This window comes from Microcaecilia unicolor, chromosome 5 (assembly GCF_901765095.1).
Source record: "Microcaecilia unicolor chromosome 5, aMicUni1.1, whole genome shotgun sequence".
NCBI classification, from domain to species: Eukaryota; Metazoa; Chordata; class Amphibia; order Gymnophiona; family Siphonopidae; genus Microcaecilia; species Microcaecilia unicolor.
The window spans coordinates 320,736,424-320,763,446 of record NC_044035.1 but is presented as its reverse complement, the minus strand read 5'-3'; the positions used below and the strand labels follow the sequence as shown (position 1 = coordinate 320,763,446).

Here is a 27,023-nt window from a genome sequence, read left to right as displayed (position 1 = left end):
GACGCTGCGCTGCCGGAGGAAGGTAAATTTAAAAGAAAAAAAAAAGGAAAGGGTTCTGGGGGGGGAGAAGAGGGTGGGCAGTTCCTACATGGGAGTGGGAGGGCAGGGGAGAGAGGAGCATAGATGGGAGGGCAGGGTTCATGGAAAGGAGAGAGGGGAATTGCTTGATCGGGATGAATGGCGGGGGCAGGGGACAGATGGGCATGGATGGGTGGGAGGGTAGGGCTCAGGGAGAGAGGGGAATCGCTGCCTTGGAGCCAGGCAGGTGCGGGGGGGGGGGGGCGGCGGCGCCAACTGGTAGTCTGCAGGGGGGCATCAGAGACCCTTGGCACGGCCCTGTGTATTGTGCCAAACAGTTTCCTTCTGGAGTTAGGCAACATATCAAGGTGTGTTTGGAAACTTGCTTTTAATCAAGCCTGTGGCACCCAATATAATGGAAAATATTTTTGTATCTCACTCTCCCATTTTCTTGGACTCTGACTGGACATCTTGGTACTTGAAGATCTTCTCTCTCTCCACTCAATGCACAGAATAATCACCTGGGACTGACTCCTCTATTATCAAATCACAATGCAATAAAGTGGATATCCTGGAGGGAGTAGAAACCATGAGAAGAGATCTCCAAAAATTAGAATAATAGTCAAAGGGCTGGCAGATAAAATGCCAAGAAGTTGACAGTGATGAGATGTACCAGACAGTTCAGGAGAGAGCTCTTGGGCTGATGGTGTCCGAGGATCTCAAAGTGATGAAACAATACATGAGACAGTGGCCATGGCCAGAAGGATGCTAGGGTGCATAAAGAAAGGCCTATAACCAGTAAAAGAAAGGAGATGTTAATGCCCCTGTACAAGTCATTGGTGAAGCCCCACTTGGAGTATTGTGTTCAATTTTGGAGGCCATATCTTGCTAAGGGCATAAAAAGACTTGAAGCAGTTCAAAGAAAAGTGACTAAAATGGTATGGGGTTTGTATCACAAGATGTATGAGAAGTCTCTCCTCATACATCTTGTGATACAAACCCCATACCATTTTAGACATGAATATCCAGAAGGAAGGGAGAGACAGGGATGATATAATACAGATGTTCAAATATTTAAAAGGTATTAATTTACAAACAAACCTTTTCCAGAGACGGGAAGAACTAGAGGATATGAATTGAGGTTGCAGGAAGTACTTTTTCACGGAGAGGGTGGTAGATACTTGGAATACCCTCCTGCGAGAGGTGGTGGAGATGAAAAGAGTAATAGAATTCAAAATGCATGGGATAAACACAAAGGAATCCTGAATAGAAGGTGTGGAACCAAAGAAGCTTAGCAGTGATTAGATGGCAACACCAGTAATTGGATAGTGAAGTCAGTGCTGGGCAGACTTCTATGGGCTGTGTCCTGTGCCTAGGGGGCACTTCTAAAAATGTTTAAAAAATACACAAATAGCTCCCAGGTGCATAGCTCCCTTACCTTGGGTGCTGAGCCCCACAAACCCACTCCCCACAACTCTACACCATTACCATAGCCCTTATGGGTGAAGGGGGGGCACCTACATGTGGGTACAGTGGGGTTTGGGGGGGGGGCTCAACACCTAGCACCACAAGTGTAACAGGTAGGGGGGATGGAAGTGCACTGCACCCATTAAAAACTGCTCCAGGGACTTGCATACTGCTGTCAGGGAGCTGGGTATGACATTTGAGGCTGGCATACAGACTGGTAAAAAAAGGTTTTTATTTTTATTTTTTTAGTGTGGGAGGGGGTTAGTGACCACTGGGGGACTATGGGGAGGTCATCCCCCATTCCCTCCGGTGGTCATCTGGTCAGTTGGGGCACCTTTTTGAGGCTTGAAAATGGCTATCTGTCTGAGGGAAAAATAACTCCTGAAAATTTTACTGAATGGGACCAAATTTGATGTGGGGGAAAACGATGAAAAACATATTGGGTCAGATCAGAGTGGGCGAGGTTGCTTGAAAAAAGCAACATTTCAGTGTATCAAAGTTTCTATACTGCAGAAGCTGGAACTATTTCTCCCATAGAAATACATTGGACCACCTTTTGGCAAGCATGTTTCTCTGGCCTCTGATACACTGAAATGTTGCTTTTTTCAAGCAACCTCGCCCTTCTTTTGGTTATTGTTTTTTGGGGTGTTTTTTTTTTTTTGTAAGATGGACAACACAGACCAGATATATACACAATGTAGCATCAAAAAGCTGAACTTCAAAAACATAGAACCAACAGTTCAATAAAATTTCTCAAGAAAGGGAAATCAATAACAACAACGTGAGGATTGGCTGTGTGTCACCCACCTCCACTGAATTTTGTATAGACCCCAACTACTGCCCCAGTCTTATGCCATCCACCATGTACTAAAGCTGTCTAACCCCCCTAACCCTCACACTCACCTATCCAACCTTTCCAACATACACCCATACACACCACCTGCCCCTAACTCCTCCTCATGAGGACCCAACCCTGGTATGAAGGGCAAAAAACTAATACCACAATGCGACTTAGTGTTTCCTATCAAGATTAAGTAAGTAACCATAAGTAAGGCACTCCCTAGATATGTCGTGTTTTTCAATCAATGGGAATAGGTTTTCATTGGATCTGCAGTCAATTTTAGGAGTAGAATTAGGTAACCTAACAATGAAACAACAAAAATCTATCTCATCCTCAGAAAACTTAGAGCTATAAAAAAATTTTCTCTATAGAAACTTTTAGAATGTTTGTTCAGGTACTCGTGTTATCTAGATTAGATTATTGTAACCTTGTTTTGATGCTTTAAAATGTTAATCAATTGGTTATAAGTCATGCAGAATATAGTGATTAGATTAATTTTTGGCCTAACTCAATATGATTCAGTCAGGAAATACTATTTAAAATTACATTTGTTGCCAACTATGGAGCTCATACATTTTAAAGTGAGTGTAGCTGTATTCAAAATTTTATTGGGCGACACTCCTCCTTGGTTGATTTAGGGTCATCATTGCACAGTTCTGATACTTGGAATCAATTCCTTTGCAATTTCCTACTGTCACTAAGCTAAAATCAAACATTTTTCTTCATTTCTCTAGTATCAAATGGCTACAATTTGGAATCCATTACCTTTATTTTTGCAATGTTGCCAACATTTATTATCAGGAAAACTTTGAAAACTTTTTTCATTTCACGGAGAAGTTTCTAGTCCTATAAATTTGGATTATATGTGTTTTTCAAACCATTCTGTTTTGATTATTGTAAATTCACAGACAATATTAGATCTGGCTTCTTGATTAGTATGATCCACCTCAAACTGAATAGGTGTTTGGCAGGCTTCAAGACATGATGTAGCATAACATAACATGATACTTTGCCTGTTGGCTATTGTACAGGAACTACCTGTCCTCATTTCCCTATTTTTGGTCACAACAGGGGGCAATCCTGGCCTACTACAGGGACCCTCTAAAATATGAACTAAAATTCTTCCATTGCTTGCCAACTGGTCACAACTGGTGATTCTTTGACAGCATGATCTTCAAGGTGATAAGTAGTCAATGGTAGGGATGGATACCAGACTCAAGGATATCTCATTATTTGGAGCTGCTCCTTTCTCAGTGAGAGATAATGATACCATCTCTAGTCCCTATGTGCTTCCCAGTATAACGTGTCCATAGTCTCTTGTACTTGGTACATCCTTAAATTATGAACCCTCAAGAAACAACAAAAAAACTACTGTACCTAAATGTACACTGCTTTGTAAGGTTTCAGGCTTGCAGGCAATATATAATTAATTAAAAATATAGCAGAGTATTTCAAGTTGACCTTCTGCTTCCTTATCTCAATACTGAAACATGCTTCTTCTGTATAACAACCACCTTTCTCTATAATCTCCACTTCCTCCTTCCATCTATCAATATACTCTTCAAATTGTCACATATAAATCTTAACGCCACAGTACCTTTTCGGGGCTTCCATAATTCCTCCGCCATGCCTCCACAGTGCCTCAGCAGTGGTTCTGAAGGGGCTCCAAAGATGTATTCCCCTTGTTCATACTCCTTCGGTAGTGCATCTGTGGCCATATCCCATAGGCAGGTCTTTCTTTTATATTGGCATCAATACAGTCAAGCAGATGACATCATCACTTGTGGGCCAATAGATAGATAGGCAGGAAATTGCTTTCCCTCTGAGTTCACAAGCAGATATTCCAGCTGGTTTGACTCCACCCATTCCTTCATGGCCAGGTAAAATGACACCCTCCCACAAGTTTCTTAATGGTTGCTGTGTGTAGTGGCAACTAATACCTGTTACTAGGGGATAGCGGCATACTGTGGATAAATCCATTCCTCTGAAATTTGTGGACAATCACATCTAATGGTTTGATATATTATCTCATTTGGTTTTATTTTATCCACTGCTCCATTCAAACCATACTTTTCTCCGCCAGGTCAAAAAACAACACAGATATACGTATGCAAGTGTTCCGTGAGCTGTACTCAAATTTCAAGATTTGCCTTTATTTGATATATTGCCTTAGAGACAAGCCATCAAAGTGAGTATAAGGCTAAAAGAGATTGCACTACTAATTTAATAGGAAAGAGAAAAGAAAAAAAAACCCTCCTCACATATCTATCACTGTAGTCTCAAAGAGCCAGAGAACACACCAGCCTGAGATAGACATGTTTTGAGGGAGGTTTTGAACTCTGATGGGACATTTCTAAGCATAATGGTAAAGGAAGACTGTTCCACAATGTGGGGCCAGTAACATTAAACACGGAGTCCTGAAAAATGTCTAGGAAGACATGACAGAAAGACGGGACAACTAAAAGCTTTTGCTGAGCAGAATGGAGGACGCATGAAGCAGAGAATGGGATCAAATAAGGTGACAAGAAAAGTGGTAGTCTGGAATGATGAATTTTTATGTACTAATATCAAAATTTTATATGCTATATGATATTCAATGGGCAACCAATGCTCTGCTTTTAGGAGTGAAGTTATGTGATCAAATTATTTGGTACCTGAAATCAATTTGACTGCAATATTTTGTAGCAATTGTAAACATCTAGTTTCTCTCTTACAAAGGACCTTGAATAGAGCATTACAATAGTCAAGGTGTACAATAACTAAAGAATGAATAATGATATGCAAAGCCTGTGTATTGAGTAAGTTTGGATAGAGTGAATTTGACGTAGTTTGAAGGAGCATTTACAGGTGACAGAAGATATATGTTGCTGAAGATTCAAATTAGAATCAGTGATGACCCCTAGGATTTTAGTTGTCTCACTGGTGGGAATTTGTGTGTCTGCAAGAATGATGGTTTCCATAATCTTTGGGTTTTGACCCTTTAGGGAATAGTGGAGTCTTTGTTTTCTGCAAATTCAGCTGCATCCTATTATTTTTCAGCCCGTTAGCTGTATTGCTCATGCTCTCCTCAGTTGTACCATCAGTAAAGAATTAGGAGAGTAAAGGCCATGCAGGAAATATAACAGGCAAGTTAGTGTCTCTTGCAACTAATTTGCAAAACAAGGCCTGTACTAAGACCTGGATACTTTTAATGGTGTGAACTTATATTACATTTCTCTCCACATAATGGAATGCATGAGGCTAAACTAATTATTTTAAATAATTATTCTGAAATATTTTCTTCATTGTGGGGCAAACTAGTGCCACCAAAAAAGACCACATCGGAGAGAATAGTGAATAATATGCCAAGGGATATTTTAAACATTCACTACTTACACACTGCTAAACCAAGCTATAAATAATTTGCACAAACAAGCCGAATTTTAACACACACACAAAAAAAAAATAATAGCAGAAAAGGCCCTCAGGACATCCTTTTGGATAGCAGTTGGAATTTTATTCCAGCATCCTATGAAGAGGTGTTTTTGCTTTGTATGAGTTTTATATGATTGAAATTTGGACACAAAGATTTAGTTATTTCAATGTAAGAGTACAGGAGACAATTCTATAACAGCACACCTACATTTATGCATCCATAATCCCCCGGATTCTATATAGCGCGCCTGGAGATCTGCACCGAAATCCAAGCGTATTCTATAACAATGTGCGTAAATTAATTGGCTTAATAAGCTAATCAGCGTTGATAACAGCTCTAACAAGCAATAATGATCACTAATTGGCAATAATTACAATTTATGTGCACAACTCGCTAAGTGTTTTCTGTAATGCATTGCGCCTAATTTCTAACGCACACAGGCAAAAATGGGCGTGGTTGTAGGCAGGGAAACGGACATTTCATGGGCCTTCTGAAATGTATACACATAGTTATAGAATAAGGCCCTGTGTGCCTAAAGCTATGCACCAGGATTTACGCCAAGTTTTCATTGGTGTATATGGAGGCACATAATTGTAGGTGCTGGGATAACGACTAAGCGTATTCTATATACCTCGCCTAAATCTAGGCACTGCATATAGAATATGCTTCGTCAGAAGTGTTTTCCACATGGATTTTGTAGGTGCCATATGTAGAATCTCCCCCAATGCATGTAAATGTGCAGAATTCAGACACTGACATATATGTCCTGATGGTCATGAATGAATTGAAAGTTCTGTTGAGCAGGAACTGTCTCTGGCTTGTGTACAGTACTGCCTAGTAGGGCACACTGACATAATAGCCTGGACAAAATAGCTCTGACAAAATAGCCTTGTAATAAAATGGCCCCTTACAAAATATCCCTTGACAAAATAGCCCCTGTAACAAAATAGCCCATAAGCCCTTCACAAAAATAAGAAGTATAGTAAAAACTCTGTGGGGGTCCAGCATATCTTCTCCTCCTCTATCCCCCACTCTCTCATCTGAGCAACTCCCTCTCCAGTGCAGCATCTTTATCTCCCCACCCCCATGTTCTGTCATCTACTACTACTACCTCCTTTCTTGCATTTAAGCATCTCCCTCCCCTTCCCATGGTCTGGAAATGTATCTCTTACCCTTCCTTCCCACCCACCTCCCAAAATAGTCCAGCATGTCTCCCTCTTCCTCCTGCCTACCCTCTGCAGTCCAGTATCTCTCGTCCTTCCCCCTCACCCCCCCCCCCCCCCCGGGGCAATCCTCCAATGTTCCTGTGGGCCACTGGCAGCATCAACAATGAAAACAAGCTGCTTCAGCCGGCCCGGAAGCGTTCTCTCTGTTATGTCCTGCCTACATGGACATAGGAAGTTGTATCAGATGTGTTATTTTAGCACAGTGGATGGGCAGGGATGAAGGAGATTACAGACAAGGATGGACAGAGATAGAGGAGCTTACTTGCGAAGATGGACGGGGATGGAGGCGATTCAGGTGGGGACGGGCAGGGATGGGTTAGATTCCAGCGGGGATGGATGAAATATCTGTCCCCATGCAACTCTCTAATCTATATATTGGACTAATTTGATATATTTTTTTATTAAGCTTTCGGAGGCCAAATTCTCTTTCCTCAGGTTAGTTAGTTACTGACCCGAGGAAGGAGGTTCTGGCCTCTGAAAGCTAGTAAAGAAATGAATTAAATTAGTCCAATAAAAAGTATCACCTTATATTCTAGTATTTTGGTTTTAATTTTATTTATTGATTTTAAATGTTTTGAATGGAATGTGTCGTTTTTGAAATTTACTTTACCTGAGGCTTATATTCTACTAAACACCTTGAAAGGTTTGAAGCAGATTACAGAAGAACTTAACTAGTGACAATAATCATAACAATTGGGATTGATTTACAGCAAATTACAGAGTCTAACATGTAGAACTAGTAGGACAATAATAAAGAAAAATTACGTTAATTTTAACATTTATTTTTAGTTGGGATAGATTTACATGAAATTAGAGTCTAACATAACAGGAATCCATCTGCTATCTATATTTTGCACAGTACAGGGGGACATGCTTCGCTGCTTCTGTTTCTCTGGTGTTGTACTGTTTGCAGCACCCAACTTCCTAGGGTTTCAGTTACATTTTTGTCTATATATTTCTATTCTTTTGTGGTTGCTCATTCTATATTTAGTGTGGGTCTATGTTCACGTGTGAAAAAGGGCAGGTATTCTATTATCACTGAATGTCTGTGTAGGATCAATCCATACTAATTTGATTGTTTAGTTTTCTCAATAGGTGTACTGATGATCTGCTACCCACTGCAGTGTTTACAGTGCTGTCTTTTTCTAGATAGGCCCATGTTGTGTGAGTCCTGGATGTTAGTGCTATTATGGTGTGGTAGAATTGCTATATAGGAGCTGAGTGACCTTTACAAGGTTTTGCCTTCTACTGGACTTTGTTCGCACTGTTCTCAGTAGTAGCTCAGTAAGAGTTACATTCAGATACAGTAGATATATTCCTGTCCCTATCTCTGGAGGGCTTACAGTCAAAGTTTGTACTGAGATAATGGAAGTTAAGTGACTAGGAGTGGCCTAGTGGTTAGGGTGGTGGACTTTGGTCCTGAGGAACTGAGTTCGATTTCCACTTCAGGCACAGGCAGCTCCTTGTGACTCTGGGCAAGTCACTTAACCCTCCATTGCCCCAGGTACAAATAAGTACCTGTATACAATATGTAAGCCGCATTGAGCCTGCCATGAGTGGGAAAGCGCGGGGTACAAATGTAACAAAACAAAAAAAAAACTTGTCCAAGATTTTAAGGTGCAGCAGTGAAATTTGAACCCTGGCTTCAATAGGTCTTAGCCCACTGATCTAACCTTTAGGAACAGCTAATACAAATAATATATATTTCAAACATAGTAACATAGTAGATGACGGCAGAAAAAGACCTGTACGGTCCATCCAGTCTGCCCAACAAGATAAACTCATATGTGCTACTTTGTGTGTATACCTGACCTTGATGTGTTTCTGCCATTTTCAGGGCACAGACCGTAGAAATCTGCCCAGCACTAGCCCCGCCTCCCACCACCGGCTCTGCCACCCAATCTCTGCTAAGCTTCTAACATGTTTGGTAGCTCAAAAATAAAGGCCAGAAGATCTGGTGGCCATTTGGCAGCCTACTAAAAAATTGATGGGCAATCATAAAATTATTTGCCTATCACCATGGGATTTCTGTTACAGTGCTGAACACCACTGTTCACATAGCTAATATAGGAAGATCCTGAACTGGGTAGCTTGGGCTGTGAGTGGGTCTCGTTTTAAAGTACCTGCATATATTTTCATGGTTCAAGTGTCTGATTATTGCCTTGACCTGATATGCTGGACCTTCTAGTGATTATTGAGCCTGCAAAGAGGTGGGAAAATGTGGGCTACAAATGCAATAAATAAATAAATATTATGTCGCCCATCAAAAAGTAATTGATTCTAGAGGGGAGGCAGGGCACAGAGATCAGAGAGACTACCAGAGACTCAGAGATCAGATTTATGTGTTTTTTTTCTCTACATCTAGGAGTTGGGGTAGGGGCCCATTAAGTATTTTACTTGTATATAGAGCTACTGGATCCTGGGCTTGAGACCAGTTGACCCTTTCTGAAACCACAATGTATATATCATCTCAATTTTCTAGAGTTTTGATTTTAGGTGATTTGCATTTAGAAAATGTTTTGGATGAAAATGTTAACTCTTTTGGAACTTTATTGTAAATTCTACATTTCTCAGATCTATCTTGAATACCTACTCATGAAAAGGGTGTTCTGACTGATGATTCGTGAGCCCTTGGGTCCCTCAGGAGAGCGTAAGGAATACTTCAATTGTTCCCCCAAAGGACAGCCGAGCACCCCGAGACTTCACCCGCGGCGACCACCGTTCACCAGGGGTTGAGCCCCCAGCTGCAGGTGGCCAACGGGACTTCCGGAACCGCGGGGGTGGACGGACTGACCGGACACCAGAGGACTAGCCTCCCAAACCCAGCAGGGAAGAAGGACAGGCAAGCTGTAACAGAGTAGTCCAGGGACAGGCAGGAGGTCAAGGCAGGCGGCAAGCAGAGTAGTCCAGGGACAGGCAGGAGGTCAAGGCAGGCGGTGAGCAGAGTAGTCCAGGGACAGGCAGGAGGTCAAGTCAAGCGACAAACAAAGTAGTCCAGGGATCACCACTAGGCTGGAGCCTCACGAAACAGAAGCCGAAGCAAAATGCCTGCAGGAGGCTATGCCTTAAATACTACCAGTGATCAGCAAGCGAGCCTAAGCTGACAGGGGCGGAGACTTCAGATGATCTCCCTCGAGGAACCCTTTGGAGTGGTTCAAGGCCGGTCTTCAGGCAGAGCCTTGGTTCCAACCACCCAATCAGTGTCCTCCAGGGCGGGGTCTTGGTTCCCGCGTTCACTAGGTGGAAGAGACGCTGGCTCCAGGTTCCCGGCGCCATCTTCCCTGCCGGCGCAAGCGCGGACCCCACAGCAGGCGATGGAGAACAGGAAGCCACAGCAGGCCGGTCCTCGGCCGCAGTCTCAGTGGTGGTTGGCCCCCGCTGGACCAGATCCCGGCCGGCATCGCCCCGAGACCGGGATGGCCGGCCATCAGGGTGAGGAGCAGGCGCATCGCCCGGTGACGGGGCCAAGGCCGGCCATGGCCGCGGGCCGGCCTCTAGGTGAGCACAGTCTTGATTGAAACTGAGCTATATATCCCGCTGAATAAGTTCGATTAATGAATACCAATGTTGACAAGTGCAAAGTGATGCATGTGGGTAAGAGGAACCCGAATTATAGCTACGTCTTGCAAGGTTCCGCGTTAGGAGTTACGGATCAAGAAAGGGATCTGGGTGTCGTCGTCGATGATACGCTGAAACCTTCTGCTCAGTGTGCTGCTGCGGCTAGGAAAGCGAATAGAATGTTGGGTGTTATTAGGAAGGGTATGGAGTCCAGGTGTGCGGATGTTATAATGCCGTTGTATCGCTCCATGGTGCGACCGCACCTGGAGTATTGTGTTCAGTACTGGTCTCCGTATCTCAAAAAAGATATAGTAGAATTGGAAAAGGTACAGCGAAGGGCGACGAAAATGATAGTGGGGATGGGACGACTTTCCTACGAAGAGAGGCTGAGAAGGCTAGGGCTTTTCAGCTTGGAGAAGAGACAGCTGAGGGGAGATATGATAGAAGTGTATAAAATAATGAGTGGAATGGATCGGGTGGATGTGAAGCGACTGTTCACGCTATCCAAAAATACTAGGACTAGAGGGCATGAGTTGAAGCTACAGTGTGGTAAATTTAAAACGAATCGGAGAAAAGTTTTCTTCACCCAACGTGTAATTAGACTCTGGAATTCGTTGCCGGAGAACGTGGTACGGGCGGTTAGCTTGACGGAGTTTAAAAAGGGGTTAGATAGATTCCTAAAGGACAGGTCCATAGACCGCTATTAAATGGACTTGGAAAAATTCCGCATTTTTAGGTATAACTTGTCTGGAATGTTTTTACGTTTGGGGAGCGTGCCAGGTGCCCTTGACCTGGATTGGCCACTGTCGGTGACAGGATGCTGGGCTAGATGGACCTTTGGTCTTTCCCAGTATGGCACTACTTATGTACTTATGTACTTATGATGTGACAAAGGGGCATTCATTGGATGCGATTGCTTACCTTGATTCTATCAGGTATGCAACTCAAATTTCCAATTTGAAATGGACTCCAGTACCCTGGTCTGAACATTTTTTTAGGAGAGTTTGCCTTCCCACTCTTCAATTTATATCAGGAAGAAATTTGAACACTCCCAATTTAGGTAGTCTCTGATTCCCACCCTTTAAGACATAGGAGCCTCTTGTGATCCAGAGAGGTAGTTAATTGATTGGAATGTGAATTCTACCAACATTTTGGATGACGTAGCTCCTATATCTGTCAGATCAGTTGCCAGCTCATATATATATCACTCTGGTATTCTAAAGAACTTTGTGCACTCAAACAAGACTGTAGAAGATTAAAACGAGCAGAGCAGTCCAATCCACGGGCCTCGCCCATGCTGACTATTGCAATGGAATCTATGCAGGCTGCAAAGAGCAATCATTGAAGAAACTGCAAACGGCACAAAACACAGCAGCAAGACTAATATTTGGCAAAAATTGATTCGAAAGCGCAAGACTGTTGCTTCAAAACCTCCACTGGCTACACATTAAAGCACACATATTCTTCAAGATATGCTCTTTGGACTTTCTAGACTGCCTTTTCTGACACACAGGACTTGGCAGCTTACAAACTTAAGAAATACATTTAGGAAAAAGAAAGGGATGCAATTAATCAGAAAGGAAAGATAACCACAAATATACAACAGCTCTAACAAGAATAGTAATAGACAAATATCTAAATATGTGCCTTATTTCAAGGGATAAATTAGAAGGGCAAACGACACACTACAATCAAATAAATGCATATATTAATATCTATATTACATCTGTAGGATGCCTGGTTGGTTCCTAATCCATCTAATAGGGATTCTACCTTCTCGCCTTTTCATAGTAGATATGGAAGGGCATTTTTGATATGACGTCTAAATCCAGTAGTGAAACATGGCTATTTTCAAACTAGAAAAATGTCCAACTTTTTGTTTTAAAAATGGCCATTTACTAGATGTTTTTGTGCTCAGTACATCTATCTTTTTATACCATAAAAAAAAAGTCCAAGGGAAAAATGCACAAAAACAAGCTGTTAGGATGTATTGGGGGAGGGGGGATGAGGGGCAGCATTCTTAGTAGACCAGCCGCACAGACATCCCAGCAGAGCAATGAGGCACCCTAAGGGGCACTACAATGGACTTCACATAAAAGGTCCCAGGTACACATCTCACTGTTACCCCCTTATATTGAATGATGAGTCCTCTAAAGCCCTCAAAAACCTACTGTACCCAACTGTACACCACTACAATAGCCCTTAGGATGGGAGTGATTGGTAAGCTCAGCTCAGGAGAGGGACAAATTATTGTAAATTAACATTGTCAACTAATGAGCAAAAAGTAAATAGGAACAACAAACTGTCACGATTGTGGTCGTGAGCCCTCTCAGGCTTACCTTATTTCTGGCGGTCTGCTTCTAAGCTGGCTTCTGTCTGTTCTTTCTAAGTTAGCTCTGTCTCTGAGTGCTGGCTGCTTCCAGCATGGCTCTGATTGTTCCTTTGTGCTGCACCTGTGTATGTTAAGCCTCTCTGTGCTTCAGTATGCTTTCTGCCTGTGTTTTGGTTTGAGTTCCTCTTGCCCTCTGGTGGCCAGCCCTGGTGGCTGCATTGGATTGTCTGTGTGCTGTTTCCCGTTCCAGACTTCAGCCCAGTCCAGTCCGGATCTTCCGGCCTGCCAGACTTGCTTGGCTTGTTTGAGCATGCATAGCACCTGTAGCTGCCTTGTGATTGCTGCAGTGAATCTCAGCTGCCGCTGGGCTTATTAGCCATTTGGAAACTCTCTGCTTTGCCTTTACATCGCCTAAGGTCCTGGTTTGTTGGTGCTTGCTGCACTTCTGCCCAGTCCAGTTTATAGTCTGTATTCTTGCCTGATTCTAGTTTAGTCTTTGTGTAACTTCTTGTACTTTATTGCTTGTTTCTTGTTTGTATGTCTTTGTCTAGTTCTAGGTTGTCTGTGTTTCTTGTTCAGTGGCTGCCTGGCAGCTTTCAGTTCTGTCTCTTATCTATCAGTGTTTTTTCCCTGTTTCAGTGGCTGCTTGCAGCTTTCAGTTCTGTCTCTTGTCTACCAGTGTTTGTTCCCTGTTTCAGTGGCTGCTTGCAGCTTTCAGTTCTGTCCCTTGTCTGTCTGAGAGTCCTAGTCTAGTATTCTGCCTAGCCTCCCTGTGTGTCCTGGTCCCTGTGTATATCCTGCTGGTATCCTGTTCCGGTCCTGTCCGGCAAGTCCTGTCGGCCTGCACCCTGGGGCTCAACTCCTGGGGAAGGGTGGCTAAGTGCAGGTGAAGTCTAGCCATCCCTGTCAGAGTTCTTAGTCCTGTATGGGGTGGTTTTGCCTGCCACTGCTGCTACTCGGCAATGGTCCAAGGGCTCACAATCCGAGTTCCTGCTTTTGGAAAAGCCTGACACAAACATAGTTTGAAATGTCTATATGCAAATGCCAGAAGCCTAAGAAATAAGATGGGAGAGTTAGAATATATTGCACTAAATGAAAAATTAGATATAATAGGCATCTCTGAGACCTGGTGGAAGGACAATAACCAGAGAGACACTGTCATACCGGGGTACAAATTACATCGTAGTGATAGGGTGGATCGAATCAGTGGCATAGCCACAGGTGGGCCTGGGTGGGCTGAGGCCCACCTAGTTAGGGCTCAGGCCCACCCAACAGTAGCACATGTCTAGCGGTAGCTGTTGGGGATCTCAAGCTCCGCAAGCTGAAGACTTCCCCGATGGTAACAAAAACATTGCTCGCCACAATACTGGCACCTGTACATGCTCCGTTTTCAGTGCATGCCTGCTGCAGACGGCTAAGGTGGAGGGAAGCATTTTCCCGCCAGCTGAGATTTTTTTTTTTGGTGTGTGTGGGGGAGGGAGAACGCTTGGTGCCCACCTACTCCTTGCCTAGGCCCACCCAAAATCTGCTGTCTGGCTACGCCCCTGGATCAAATTGGTGGAGGGGTAGCTTTGTATGTTAAGGAGGGTCTTGAATCAAATAGATTGAAAATTCTGCAGAAAACGAAACACATCTTGGAATCCCTATGGATTGAAATTCCATGTGTAAAGAGGAAAAGGACAGTGATAGGAGTGTACTACCGTCCACCTGGCCAGGTTGAACAGATGGATGTAGAAATGTTATCAAAAATTACGGAGGCTAACAAACTGGGCAACACAATAATAATGGGTGATTTCAATTACCCTGATATTGACTGGGTAAATGTAACCTCAGGGCATGCTAGGGAGGTAAAATTCCTTGACGAAATCAAGGACTACTTTATGGAGCAGCTGGTACAGGAGCCAACAAGAGAAGGAAAGAATTCTAGACCTAGTCCTTAGTGGAGCACATGATCTGGTGCAGGAGGTAATGGTGATGGGGCCGCTTGATAACAGTGATCATAATATCAGATTTGATATTGGCTTTGGAGTAAGTACACACAGGAAATCCAATACGTTAACATTTAACTTTCAAAAAGGAGACTATGATAAAATGATAAGAATGGTTTCTCTAACATTCATTTAGTTCATCTCATTTTGTAACAGGTAAAGAAAAGATTTTCTCAGGTAATACATTTGCCAATTTTCTGAAAGCCAGCAGACAGAAGTGAACAATGGATGAAGAAATCACAAGGAAGAGAAAAGGAGAGGCTCCCAGGACTGCAGATGACGAATCCACTGAGAGTAAAGAAACAGAAGTCGTGAAACTACGGCAAGACGTAAAGGCTGTTTATAAACCCTCCGCTATACTCATGCCTTTTATAACTTTACAGCTATGTTTCTTCTCTCTGACTAAAGAAGCTACATAATGCTGGGAATGCTGTGCTGCTCATGGTGGCAGCCTAACTTTCCTACCACCTGTTGCTTCTCCATTCCTTCTATAACAGCAACTTTCCTTTATAGATAACTAGTAAAACATGCCCGTTTCTTGTGTGGCTGTTTCCTCTACATTTCTCCCTCATTTGTACATATCTGCATATCATATCCTACAAGTAGTCAAGCATCTACATGCCAAACAGATGTGTACATGCATACAGATGGAAAAACAATAGAGCATGTGGGAGAGGGTCAGCCTAAAAATCTACTTATCACTGTGATATTCATATACTACAAGTCTTAAAATGGTGCTTTTAGCCACGAAATCACAACAATAACAAATATTACTTTTCTGCTTTGTAACTTAAGCTGAAATAGTATCAGAGTTAAAATTTAGCTTTCCTAAGAACATCTGTCCCAGATGCTGTGGAGGCAGCTGCTTAAACTATCAAAGTTTCAATATTAAATTTCACCTCAGAAACTAAATATTCAAAACTGAAGAATGTTGTATGGATATTGTTTGTTCACTGATCACAAACATTATTGATAGCATTTGATTTTACAGTTTAGAGACATACAAACATTTCTATTATGTTAACTGTAAAATGTTTGTATGTCTCTACTTTCTGGATCCTGACTGTGCAGAATTTGCTACAGGATAATCAGAAAGTTTTGGGTCTAGTTTATAAATTCTATTTTCATGCTATGTTAGAGGAACCCTAGCTACAGAAAGATGAACTGTATGACCATAGTATGACCATTTTTAAGATTATATATCTATATATTTGTACAATTTTTATACCATTTTTAATGTCAAAAACACAAAATGGTTTACAATCATAAATAAAAACATTCATATACTTCTTTTCAAAACAGTGGTTCCTAAATCCAGTCCCTAAATACCCTCTGCTCCATCCTTCACCATCCTACAGCTAGCAGCTGGTCAATCAGGTTGATTTATATCTTTGGATTACACAAAGAAAAGCCCATTTGAAACTTTCAAGGACCAGGTTATCCTGCAAAGAATGATTTGATGGTACTATCTGTTTAACTCACTAGGGTTTGTCTCATTTCTTTTCAAGGTGGGCCTAATCAGTGGCATCTGTATTATCGTTGGGACAGTGATTGGCTCTGGTATATTCATTTCTCCAAAATCAGTACTCTTAAATGTTGGAGCTGTGGGACCTTGTTTAATCATCTGGGCAGCATGCGGAGTTCTTTCTACATTAGGTAAAATATAAAATTAATTTCATGTATTATTGGTTGGACTCTGGTAGCTTACCTTGACAGACTGTGCAATACATTGACTATAATAGGCCAAAGTAAAGAAATTTAGAGTGGCAAACCTGAAGTGATGAGGTAGAGAGATAAGAGAGAAAAAAGGGGGGGTCCACTCCTTCCACAAGAACACAAGCAAAACAGACCAAGGGTGGAAGAAGACCAAGTCCACACGACCCCAGCCCAAACAAAGAAGAAAGAACTTCAAACAAAGTTTATTGAGACCCTACATGGTCCGTGTTTCGGCAACAAGCCTTCTTCAGGGGTCGGTAAACAAGAGTCCTCTGCTAAACGCGAAACAACTTTAAAGTGCTAGCAAAACACAGTGACGCTGAGTCCACAAGTCAAGTTTACCAACCCCTGAAGAAGGCTTGTTGCAGAAACTTGGACCGTGTAGGGTCCAAAGGTAGAGAGATATACAGAAGAAACCTTATAGTCATAGAGGACAGTACAACAGTTCCAAATTCAATCTAACAGAGTCTGTGCCACCCTGGGGAAACAAAGGCACCTGGAAAGAAAATCATGTTGGTGTGGTAGGACATGATACTATATATAGGCTCTGCCTTCCATGTGATGCAGCATCTCCTCACATCGAGGATATAGCTCCAAGAGCATTTGCCCAGGATGGAAGGATTAGGAGTGCTGTTGCAGTTGGCAACATAATTATTGGGAATTTAGATAATTGGGAGGCTGGTGAATGAGAGGATCACTTAACTTATGTGCATGATATGAAGGTAGCTTACCTCACCCATAACATTGATAGGACTTTAAAATAAGGCTGCCAATTGGATCCAGATTCGCAGGATAGAGTTGATCCAGTCATGGGTTTATCCGAGTGCATGCTGGGACTTTTGTAGTTTTGCTTTTTCTTAGGGACTGCAATGGAGAAATCAGAACTACAAGTCCCTGCATGCAACAGGGTAAACCCAGGACTGGATCAACCCTTCAGCAAATCTGGATCCAGTTGGCAGTATTACTTTAAAGAGAGCTAGAGAGGAGTCAGCTATCATGGCACTTAAGGATACCAACAACATATGAGATTGAAGAACAGAGGATCTGGAAGGCAAATTCAGGTTTTTAAGTAAAGGATTGAAGTCTAGAACCTCCAGGATACCATTCTTAGAAATGCTCCTCATTCCATGTGCAGAATAAGCAATGGAGGCAAAACTCAAGTCTCAATATACGAATGAGAAATGTTGCAGGGAAGAGGGACTAAGATTTGTTAATGAGTAAGAAACATTTTGAGGAATGGGGAGCTCATTCCAAAAGAAAGAGCTCCACCTTAACCAGAGTGGAGCCGAGCTGCTAGAACTAACATTTAAAAAGGGACTAGAACAGTTTTTAAAATAATCAGGGGGAACCAGACATTCACTCAGAAATGCATGGCACATGTAGTCTTCAAAAGATACTGGAAAAGTCAGATATGTCCAAACAGGTTGTTCTTAAGACTGAAAGTAGCAGAAATACATTTAAAAAAAGAGCGGACATAATTCTACATTTCACTTAACTGCCAGGGAGATTGTTAATACAAATAAAAATATATACTTTAATCTGTCTATTGGTGAATACCAGAGGTCTGGACCCCCCCCCCCCCCAAACACCTGAAGAGTTAGAATGTATAGACAGTGGCATAGCCAGACTTCAGCGGTAGGGAGATCCAGAGCCGAGGTGAGGGGGCACATTTTAGCCCCCCCCCCCCCGCCGCTGCTGCCGACACCCCCGCCATTGCCGACACCTCCAACAACTTTGACCCCCCCCCCCCCCCCCGCTGGCTGTTGCCTACCTTTGCTGGCGGGGGACCCCAACCCCCGCCAGCCAAAGTCTTCTTCCTTCATTTGGTTTCTCAGTCTGACGTCCTGCACGTACAATGTGCAGGACGTCAGTCTGAGAAACCAAACGAAGGAAGAAGACTTTGGCTGGCGGGGGTTGGGGTCTCCCGCCAGCAAAGGTAGCAGGTGGCGGGTTGGCGGCGGGAGGGGGGTTGAGAGGGTCGCCAGCAGGGGGGTCCAGGGCCAAATCTACGGGGGCCCAGGCCCCCGTGGCCCCATAGTAGCTACGCCGCTGGTATAGCAGTAAAGCCGTTATGTTAGAAAACATATTGATGTGTAAATAGTGGCATTTAGGAATTTATATCACATAGAGGTGTGAATAGCAATGTCAGAAGATTACTATTGACATGTGGAGATCCTCAATATGCAGAAATTTCAAGGGGGTATAGTTTGGGCTGGACTAAAATGTACCTGTGTATTCCCCAGTTTACAAAGGGAATATGCACGCGTGGGAAAAATGTCCATGTTGGGTTTTTACAGCAGTTCAACGGTACATATAGGTTTAGTGCTTGTTTCAGCAAGGGATAGAGGGAGCTGCTCTCCTTAATCCATGTAGTCTATTTCCACCTCCAAAATTAAACCAAAACTGTGGTCTCACTACTTAATTGGCAGCAGTTACACTGTAGGTTTGTAAATGGGGCAGCTGCATATGGAGGTTGTGAAAATCGTCACTTCCATGTGTAAGTACCAACAACGCTACATGGAAGCAGCCAGATTCATGACGTTCAGTTTTCTTTTCTTTTTTTTTTTAACATGGATGTTTGCAAAATGGCTGCCAGAATGAGTCATGTGCTGACCGGGTCACCTCAATTCTTATTTCTGTTCTATGAAAATACAAACATAATAGACATCTCAGAGACTTGGTGAAGGAGGATAACCAATGGAAAGAAAACATCTGGATACAAACTGTTTCAAAATGGTAGGGCAGAGAGAGGTGTTGCTATATATTAAGGATAGAATCATGCAGGAAATAAAATGCAGAGTAGAATATTTAAAGATAAAAATTCCATGTGTCATGGGGTAGAGTATAGCAGTAGGGGTATACTACCATCTACTTGACCCAAATGAAGAAACAAATAGTGAAATGCTAACAGAACTTAGGAACAGTAACAAAAATGCCAACACAATAATAATAGAGCCTCTTTAAAACTAATAATAATCCAAACAGGTTGGGCTTGGACCATTAAAGAAAATGCAATGTAATGAAGTAATTCAGACTTTCTGTTGTCTTTCCAGGTTCATTATGTTTGGCGGAACTCGGCACAATGATCACTAAGTCAGGGGGAGAATACCCTTACCTTATGGAAGCTTTAGGTCCTATTCCGGCATTTCTTTTCTCCTGGACTAGTTTAATTGTTCTAAAGCCCTCTTCCTTTGCCATAATTTGTCTCAGTTTTGCAGAATATGTCTCAGCTGCATTCTATCCAGGCTGTGACCCACCACCTGCGGTCATCAAGTGTCTTGCAGCAGCCGCCATCAGTAAGTTTTTCCAATTTGTATGTTATACCAACTCATTTACTCACTGCTTCTATTCAGAACTAGAGTTTTCCAAATTAATCCCCTAATTATTTTTGTTCAGTCCTGGTTATATTATGAAACATTAAACAATTGTTTGGTGGAAGACCCAGCACTTTAAATGAGCAGGTAAGATGTTTAGATATCATGTTTTAAGACTGGTAGTATTCATCCTGTACATTTGTTTCATCAAATGTTTCAGTTAATAAAGGTAGCACACCAAAAGAAAAGAAAAAACAATTCTACTTGTCGAACCAAAGCAGACAAAGTAGGGATGGACAATTGGCCTTCCAAAAAAATAGGAGTCTGAGGCTCAAGTATTACTCAATTTATTGGCAGCACCAACTGCATGAAGACTCAACATTCATGAGCATCGAAAAACTCAACACAGAGCCATGTTTTGGCGTAGGAACGCCTGCATCGAGAGTCATGCAATCTTATTCAGTCCTTCTTTTCAGTGGAAGGACTTGGAAGGTGGAGTGATGCTAGGGGGCTGGGGCGCCATTTTATCCCTGCCTCAGGCGGCAGATTGCATTGGGCCACCCCTGATACTTACTACAACTAGAATGTAGCTCACATGCATAGTCATCATAGAAATGCCAAGTGGAAAAAGAAGGGTTTCCTTCCTGCTCTACAGGATGTAAGTGATTAGGAGAAATCAACACATTTCCAATGAGCAAAATGTAAACCGGCCAGTTTGATCCAGCTTCTTTTAATTTCTTTTTCTCTGTGAAAAATGACGCCTACATTTTCCCTTGAACAGAGAATAATGGATCATAGGAAGGCCCTGAATGTTACTCCTGCTCTGAGTGTGAGGAAATATATTCAGGGGGAAGCTGCTAGGAGGTGATATGTATACGTATGTGATGGGTGGGTGTTTTTGTGTGACTTGTGGTAAGCTGGGGCAGCAGTAGGGCAGAGGGCATTATTAGAGTATCCATGGTGGCTCTATCTTGTATGTGCACTGATAGCTTTATTCCTGCCTGATCAATAAGTATTTGCTTGCTCCATAAAATCCATTTTATGATGATGATTATTATTATTAACATTTGTATAGCGCTACCAGACGCACGCAGCGCTGAACACTTGACATAGAGAGACAGTCCCTGCTCTATAGAGCTTACAATCTAAAAATACAGACAGACAATTAAGGGTGAGGGATACTTATGATACTTATTATCCAGTGGTAATTACCAAAAGAAGGCTTAAAATGATGGTCAATTAAGCCTTTCGGGTCTCTGGCAAAGGTAAAACAGATTCAACTGAACAATACTTTGGCCACACATGTATGTTACCAGAACTCCAAGTGTTTCTGAAATACTACCCAAAGTATATTTTCTCTGTTTGCATCATGATTATTATGGAACAGTAAATCTGATGACATTCAGACATGAGAAATAAAAAATTGACCCTTTCTTCTTGCATTTCATTTCAGTGACAATCGTGTTGGTTAATTCACTCAGTGTGAAGCTGGCCAGCTATGTTCAGAACTTTTTCACTGCTGCTAAAATGATCATCGTTATAATCATTATAGTAAGTGGAATTGTACTCCTTGCACAAGGTGAGTTTTATCTTTATTAACATTTCCTTGTGGGTTTGCCTTGTGGCACTGTTCAGTGCTTGTTGAGCCAAAGAACAGCGCAGTGACAGCACACTCGGAACACTGGAAGGGCTCAAGGATAGTTGTTGCAATATTGGCAGCCTCTATGAGCTGAGTTGCTCAAGGGTGCACAGCAGAGTAGGTACCTACTGGCCATGAAGTGAACAAGAGACCCTTGAAATGCTTGGGGTAGGCTGTTGGGAGAGGAGTAAAAACGCAGGCTTAAGGGGGGGGGGGAATGTCTGCCCCTTACTGAATAGTTATATGCCTAAAGGTCCTCTTGCTAAGCACTTACTGCAGCTTAAAAGGGTTTTCTGTGGGACACGCTCAGGCATCCTGTGGTACGTTCCCAATTAGTGTGCATTAAAAATATTTTGAAGGGGCATGTCTGGGGGCAGAAAGTAGGCATTTCTGCATTAATCAGTGCATCCACATTACCACGTTACTGCAGGTGCCTTTACTGCCTACAAAATAGGGGCCCTGTTTATAAAGGTGTGCTAGCGTGTTTAGCGTACACTAAAAATTTAGTGTGTGCTAACCATGTAGACGCCCATAGAAATATTATGGACATCTACATGGCTAGCACACGCTAAAAACACTAGCGTGCCTTTGCAAACAGGGCCCTATGCGTCTAAGTGCTACCATGGTATTCTTTTGTAATGGCCACACGCTAATGGCGACATTTAGTGCATGGCCATTAAAGGGAAAATAGAACATCGGCCACTTTCTACTGCGGCTTAGTAAAAGGACCTCTAAATATTGCAGCTGTATTCTTACTTTTACTTTATTTCCAATTTCATGAGATACTGCAGAAAGCCAAAAAACAGCATTTACTTGGTGTAAAAACAAAACAGACAATGTGAAATAGAGAGGGGGAGACAAACAAAAGAGGGGAGGAAAGAAAAGCTAGAAAAGAACTAAATACTCAAGCCAAAGGATTCTTGAAAGATGCGAGTCTTAAGTAGGGATTTAAACTTGGTATTCCTACAGTTAGACGCAACTTTAAAATCTAAACATTGTATAACGTTGATTTTGCCCCATAACACAAATTTCCTTTATCGTATTACTTAGCACGTTATAACCTTTAAAACTCCCCTCTTTTTACAACCTAGCACACTTCAGTAAAAGCAGTGGCGTAGCCAAGGGTGGGCCTGGATGGGCCTAGGCCCACCTACTTTGGGCTCAGGCCCACCCAGTAGCAGCACACTTATGATGTGTCTGGCAGGAATCCCCAGGCCCCACCAGCCAAAAACTCCCAACAACTGCATACCAGCCTTCCCTCTGATGTATTCCCGCCTATGCAGAAACAGGAAGTTGCATCAGAGGGAAGACTGTGGGGCCAACATGAGCAGTGTGTATTAGTTGCTGCTCTCTGCCAGTGAAAATCTGCTATTTAAAAGGTATTCGGGGTAGGGGGATGTTTGAGAGACCATGTGGCATGCAGGCAAGTGAGTGAGAGACCAAATCACTTGTGGGACAGGGCGGAGTTCTTCTGCCCACCCATCTTGGGCCCAGGCCCACCCAAATATGTGCGTCTGGCTACACCCCTGAGTAAAAGGGTCTCTAATTTGTTCTTCTGTACTGTCCTATTTCTTGCTCAACAGTTTCAATTAGTCAGTTCAGAAGCTCCATTTGTATTAAACACAGCTAATGATCTGTCACATTATTGCTTTCATCATTAGGCTACAAACAGAACAAAAAGCACCTGGAAATAAACAGTGTTATACTTCAAGGAAAACTATATCGTTAAAAAAATCAAGCAGAATTCTTGCCAATGTTTCCTTTAGGAAAAATGTAAACTTTTTTTTATATAAGCCAAGTGAACATCACCCAGCTGATGGTATGTATGTTTATTGCAGGAAATACCCAAAATTTTAATAACAGTTTTGAAGGCGCAAAAGTTTCTGTTGGCTCTATCAGTTTGGCATTTTATAATGGACTTTGGGCATATGATGGATGGTAAGATTATTTTTAAGATGCACTTTAGTAATTAATTGAAATAAATCAACATTCAGCCCAGCAAGCAAATTGTAAATATTTTGTATCAATTTATTTATGAACTTCACTTATATTCAACCTAACAGGTAGGTAGATCACAAATTATATACATAATTAAGGGGTCCTTTTACTAAGTTGCGGCAAAAGGTGGTCTTAGTGTGCCCCGTGTGGGTTTTTCCTGTGCACTGCAGCCATTTTTACCACAGCTGGAAGGTGGCCGATTTTCTATTTTGTCTATTAATGGCCATGCGCTAAGGTTGTCCTGGTTTAAAGAAAGACAGAGAGGTTTTGTTACTTTTTATTGACTTGAAATTCTGTTGGGATATTCACATTTTGCAAAGGGTTATACAGTGGTGGAAATAAGTATTTGATCCCTTGCTGATTTTGTATGTTTGCCCACTGACAAAGACATGAGCAGCCCATAATTGAAGGGTAGGTTATTGGTAACAGTGAGAGATAGCACATCACAAATTAAATCCGGAAAATCACATTGTGGAAAGTATATGAATTTATTTGCATTCTGCAGAGGGAAATAAGTATTTGATCCCCCACCAACCAGTAAGAGATCTGGCCCCTACAGACCAGGTAGATGCTCCAAATCAACTCGTTACCTGCATGACAGACAGCTGTCGGCAATGGTCACCTGTATGAAAGACACCTGTCCACAGACTCAGTGAATCAGTCAGACTCTAACCTCTACAAAATGGCCAAGAGCAAGGAGCTGTCTAAGGATGTCAGGGACAAGATCATACACCTGCACAAGGCTGGAATGGGCTACAAAACCATCAGTAAGACGCTGGGCGAGAAGGAGACAACTGTTGGTGCCATAGTAAGAAAATGGAAGAAGTACAAAATGACTGTCAATCGACAAAGATCTGGGGCTCCACGCAAAATCTCACCTCGTGAGGTATCCTTGATCATGAGGAAGGTTAGAAATCAGCCTACAACTACAAGGGGAGAACTTGTCAATGATCTCAAGGCAGCTGGGACCACTGTCACCACGAAAACCATTGGTAACACATTACGACATAACGGATTGCAATCCTGCAGTGCCCGCAAGGTCCCCCTGCTCCGGAAGGCACATGTGACGGCCCGTCTGAAGTTTGCCAGTGAACACCTGGATGATGCCGAGAGTGATTGGGAGAAGGTGCTGTGGTCAGATGAGACAAAAATTGAGCTCTTTGGCATGAACTCAACTCGCCGTGTTTGGAGGAAGAGAAATGCTGCCTATGACCCAAAGAACACCGTCCCCACTGTCAAGCATGGAGGTGGAAATGTTATGTTTTGGGGGTGTTTCTCTGCTAAGGGCACAGGACTACTTCACCGCATCAATGGGAGAATGGATGGGGCCATGTACCGTACAATTCTGAGTGACAACCTCCTTCCCTCCGCCAGGGCCTTAAAAATGGGTCGTGGCTGGGTCTTCCAGCACGACAATGACCCAAAACATACAGCCAAGGCAACAAAGGAGTGGCTCAGGAAGAAGCACATTAGGGTCATGGAGTGGCCTAGCCAGTCACCAGACCTTAATCCCATTGAAAACTTATGGAGGGAGCTGAAGATGCGAGTTGCCAAGCGACAGCCCAGAACTCTTAATGATTTAGAGATGATCTGCAAAGAGGAGTGGACCAAAATTCCTCCTGACATGTGTGCAAACCTCATCATCAACTACAGAAGACGTCTGACCGCTGTGCTTGCCAACAAGGGTTTTGCCACCAAGTATTAGGTCTTGTTTGCCAGAGGGATTAAATACTTATTTCCCTCTGCAGAATGCAAATAAATTCATATACTTTCCACAATGTGATTTTCCGGATTTAATTTGTGATGTGCTATCTCTCACTGTTACCAATAACCTACCCTTCAATTATGGGCTGCTCATGTCTTTGTCAGTGGGCAAACTTACAAAATCAGCAAGGGATCAAATACTTATTTCCACCACTGTATAAGCAAAAAAGGAAAAAAGAACTGTAGACAGTGGACCTATGATTATACTAGCAATACCTCCTTTAAAATAAGAACATAAGAACAGCCGTACTGGGTCAGACCAATGGTGCATCTAGCCCAGTACCCTGCTTCCAACAGTGGCCAATCCAGGTCACAAATACCTGACATAAACTCAATTAGTAGCAATCCCAGGGCAAGCAGTGGTTTCCCCATGTCTGTCTCAAATAGCAGACTATGGACTTTTCCTCCAGGAACATATATTCAAACCTTTTTAAAACCCAGATATGCTAACCACTGTTACCACATCCTCTGGCAACAAGTTCTAGAGCTTAACTATTCTTTGAGTGAAAAAAATATTTCCTCCTATTTGTTTTAAAAGTATTTCCATACATTTTAATTGAGTGTCTCCTGGTCTTTGTACTTTTTGAATAAGTGAAAAATCGATTCACTTCCACCTGCTCTACACCACTCAGGATTTTGTAGCCCTCAATATAAGGTCAGTGTTGGTGTATGATGGTCCATCCCTTCACTGAATTTTAGAGAAAATAATTTGGTTATTTGAATGTTTTTCAATTTTCTTATGTTGCCTGCATCTGATTTGGCCAGTTTTCTATTGGTGATTTTATAAAACAGGCATCATATACATATCCTAGTACAAAAATTAGTCCCTTAAAGGCTAAAACCAATTCTTTAAACTGAACCTGAAACGGGAGAAGCCAATACCCACACTAGCCCTCTCCTCAAGTCACTTCACTGGCACCCTGTCCGCTTCCACATACAGTTCAAACTTCTCTTACTGACCTTTAAATGCATCCATTCTGCAGCCCCCCATTACCTCTCCACTCTCATCTCTCCCTACATTCGTCCCCGTGAACTCCGCTCACTGGACAAATCTCTCTTGTTTTCCCCCTTCTCCTCCACTGCTAAATCCAGACTTCGTTCCTTTTCCCTCGCGGCACCTTATGCCTAGAATAAACTTCCCGAGCCTGTACGTCTAGCTCCATCTCTACCTGTTTTCAAATCTATGCTGAAAACCCACCTTTTCACCACTGCTTTTGGCTCCTAGCCACTAAATTGCCCTCCCCTTGTTCCTTCTCACCCAGTACTTCCCTCACCCTTAATTATCTTGTCTGTCTGTATTTTTAGGTTGTAAGCTCTTTTGAGCAGGGACTGTCTCTCTGTGTCAGTTGTTCAGTGCTGCGTGCGTCTAGTAGCGCTATACAAATGCTAATAATAATAATACAATTCTCTTAACAAGGGGAAAGCTGACTATTTCTTAGTACTAGTAAACAACCAGGCTGCAGAATTTTGAATCAATGTAGAAAATATTAAATGTTGTGGTGCAATATCCTACTGTGGAGAAGGAGCAGGTTAAAAGATAGAAAACAAAATAAGACTCAATAGTCAGTGGAGAGTAGCAGGGATCTCTGTTGGGATTGGTGGTTTTTAACATACAGTATATAAATGATCTAGAAATGGGGATAATGGGTGAGATGATCAAATTTGCTAAGTTGTGAAATCGCAAGCAGATGGCAAGAAATTTCAAGCCCATCTTGCAAAACTGGGAGACTGGGCATCCAAATGGCAA

General features: G+C 42.5%; 1 protein-coding gene across 5 annotated transcripts in view; it reads left to right on the top strand.

Moving 5' to 3' along the window:
* The window catches only part of SLC7A9 (solute carrier family 7 member 9), a 93,611-nt gene that overhangs the window by 46,774 nt on the left and 19,814 nt on the right, over window positions 1–27,023 (top strand). For 3 of the 5 annotated variants that reach the window (XM_030204412.1, XM_030204413.1, XM_030204410.1), the window contains 5 exons: window positions 15,002–15,174; window positions 16,354–16,501; window positions 19,615–19,857; window positions 21,329–21,454; window positions 23,353–23,452. In XM_030204412.1, coding sequence (XP_030060272.1) covers window positions 15,070–15,174; window positions 16,354–16,501; window positions 19,615–19,857; window positions 21,329–21,454; window positions 23,353–23,452 — 722 coding nt within the window. In that variant the 5' untranslated portion in view covers window positions 15,002–15,069. Of the gene's footprint in view, window positions 1–4,409; window positions 4,515–14,981; window positions 15,175–16,353; window positions 16,502–19,614; window positions 19,858–21,328; window positions 21,455–23,352; window positions 23,453–27,023 lie in introns of all 5 variants that reach the window. The other 2 variants (XM_030204409.1, XM_030204411.1) reach the window with 2 other exon arrangements.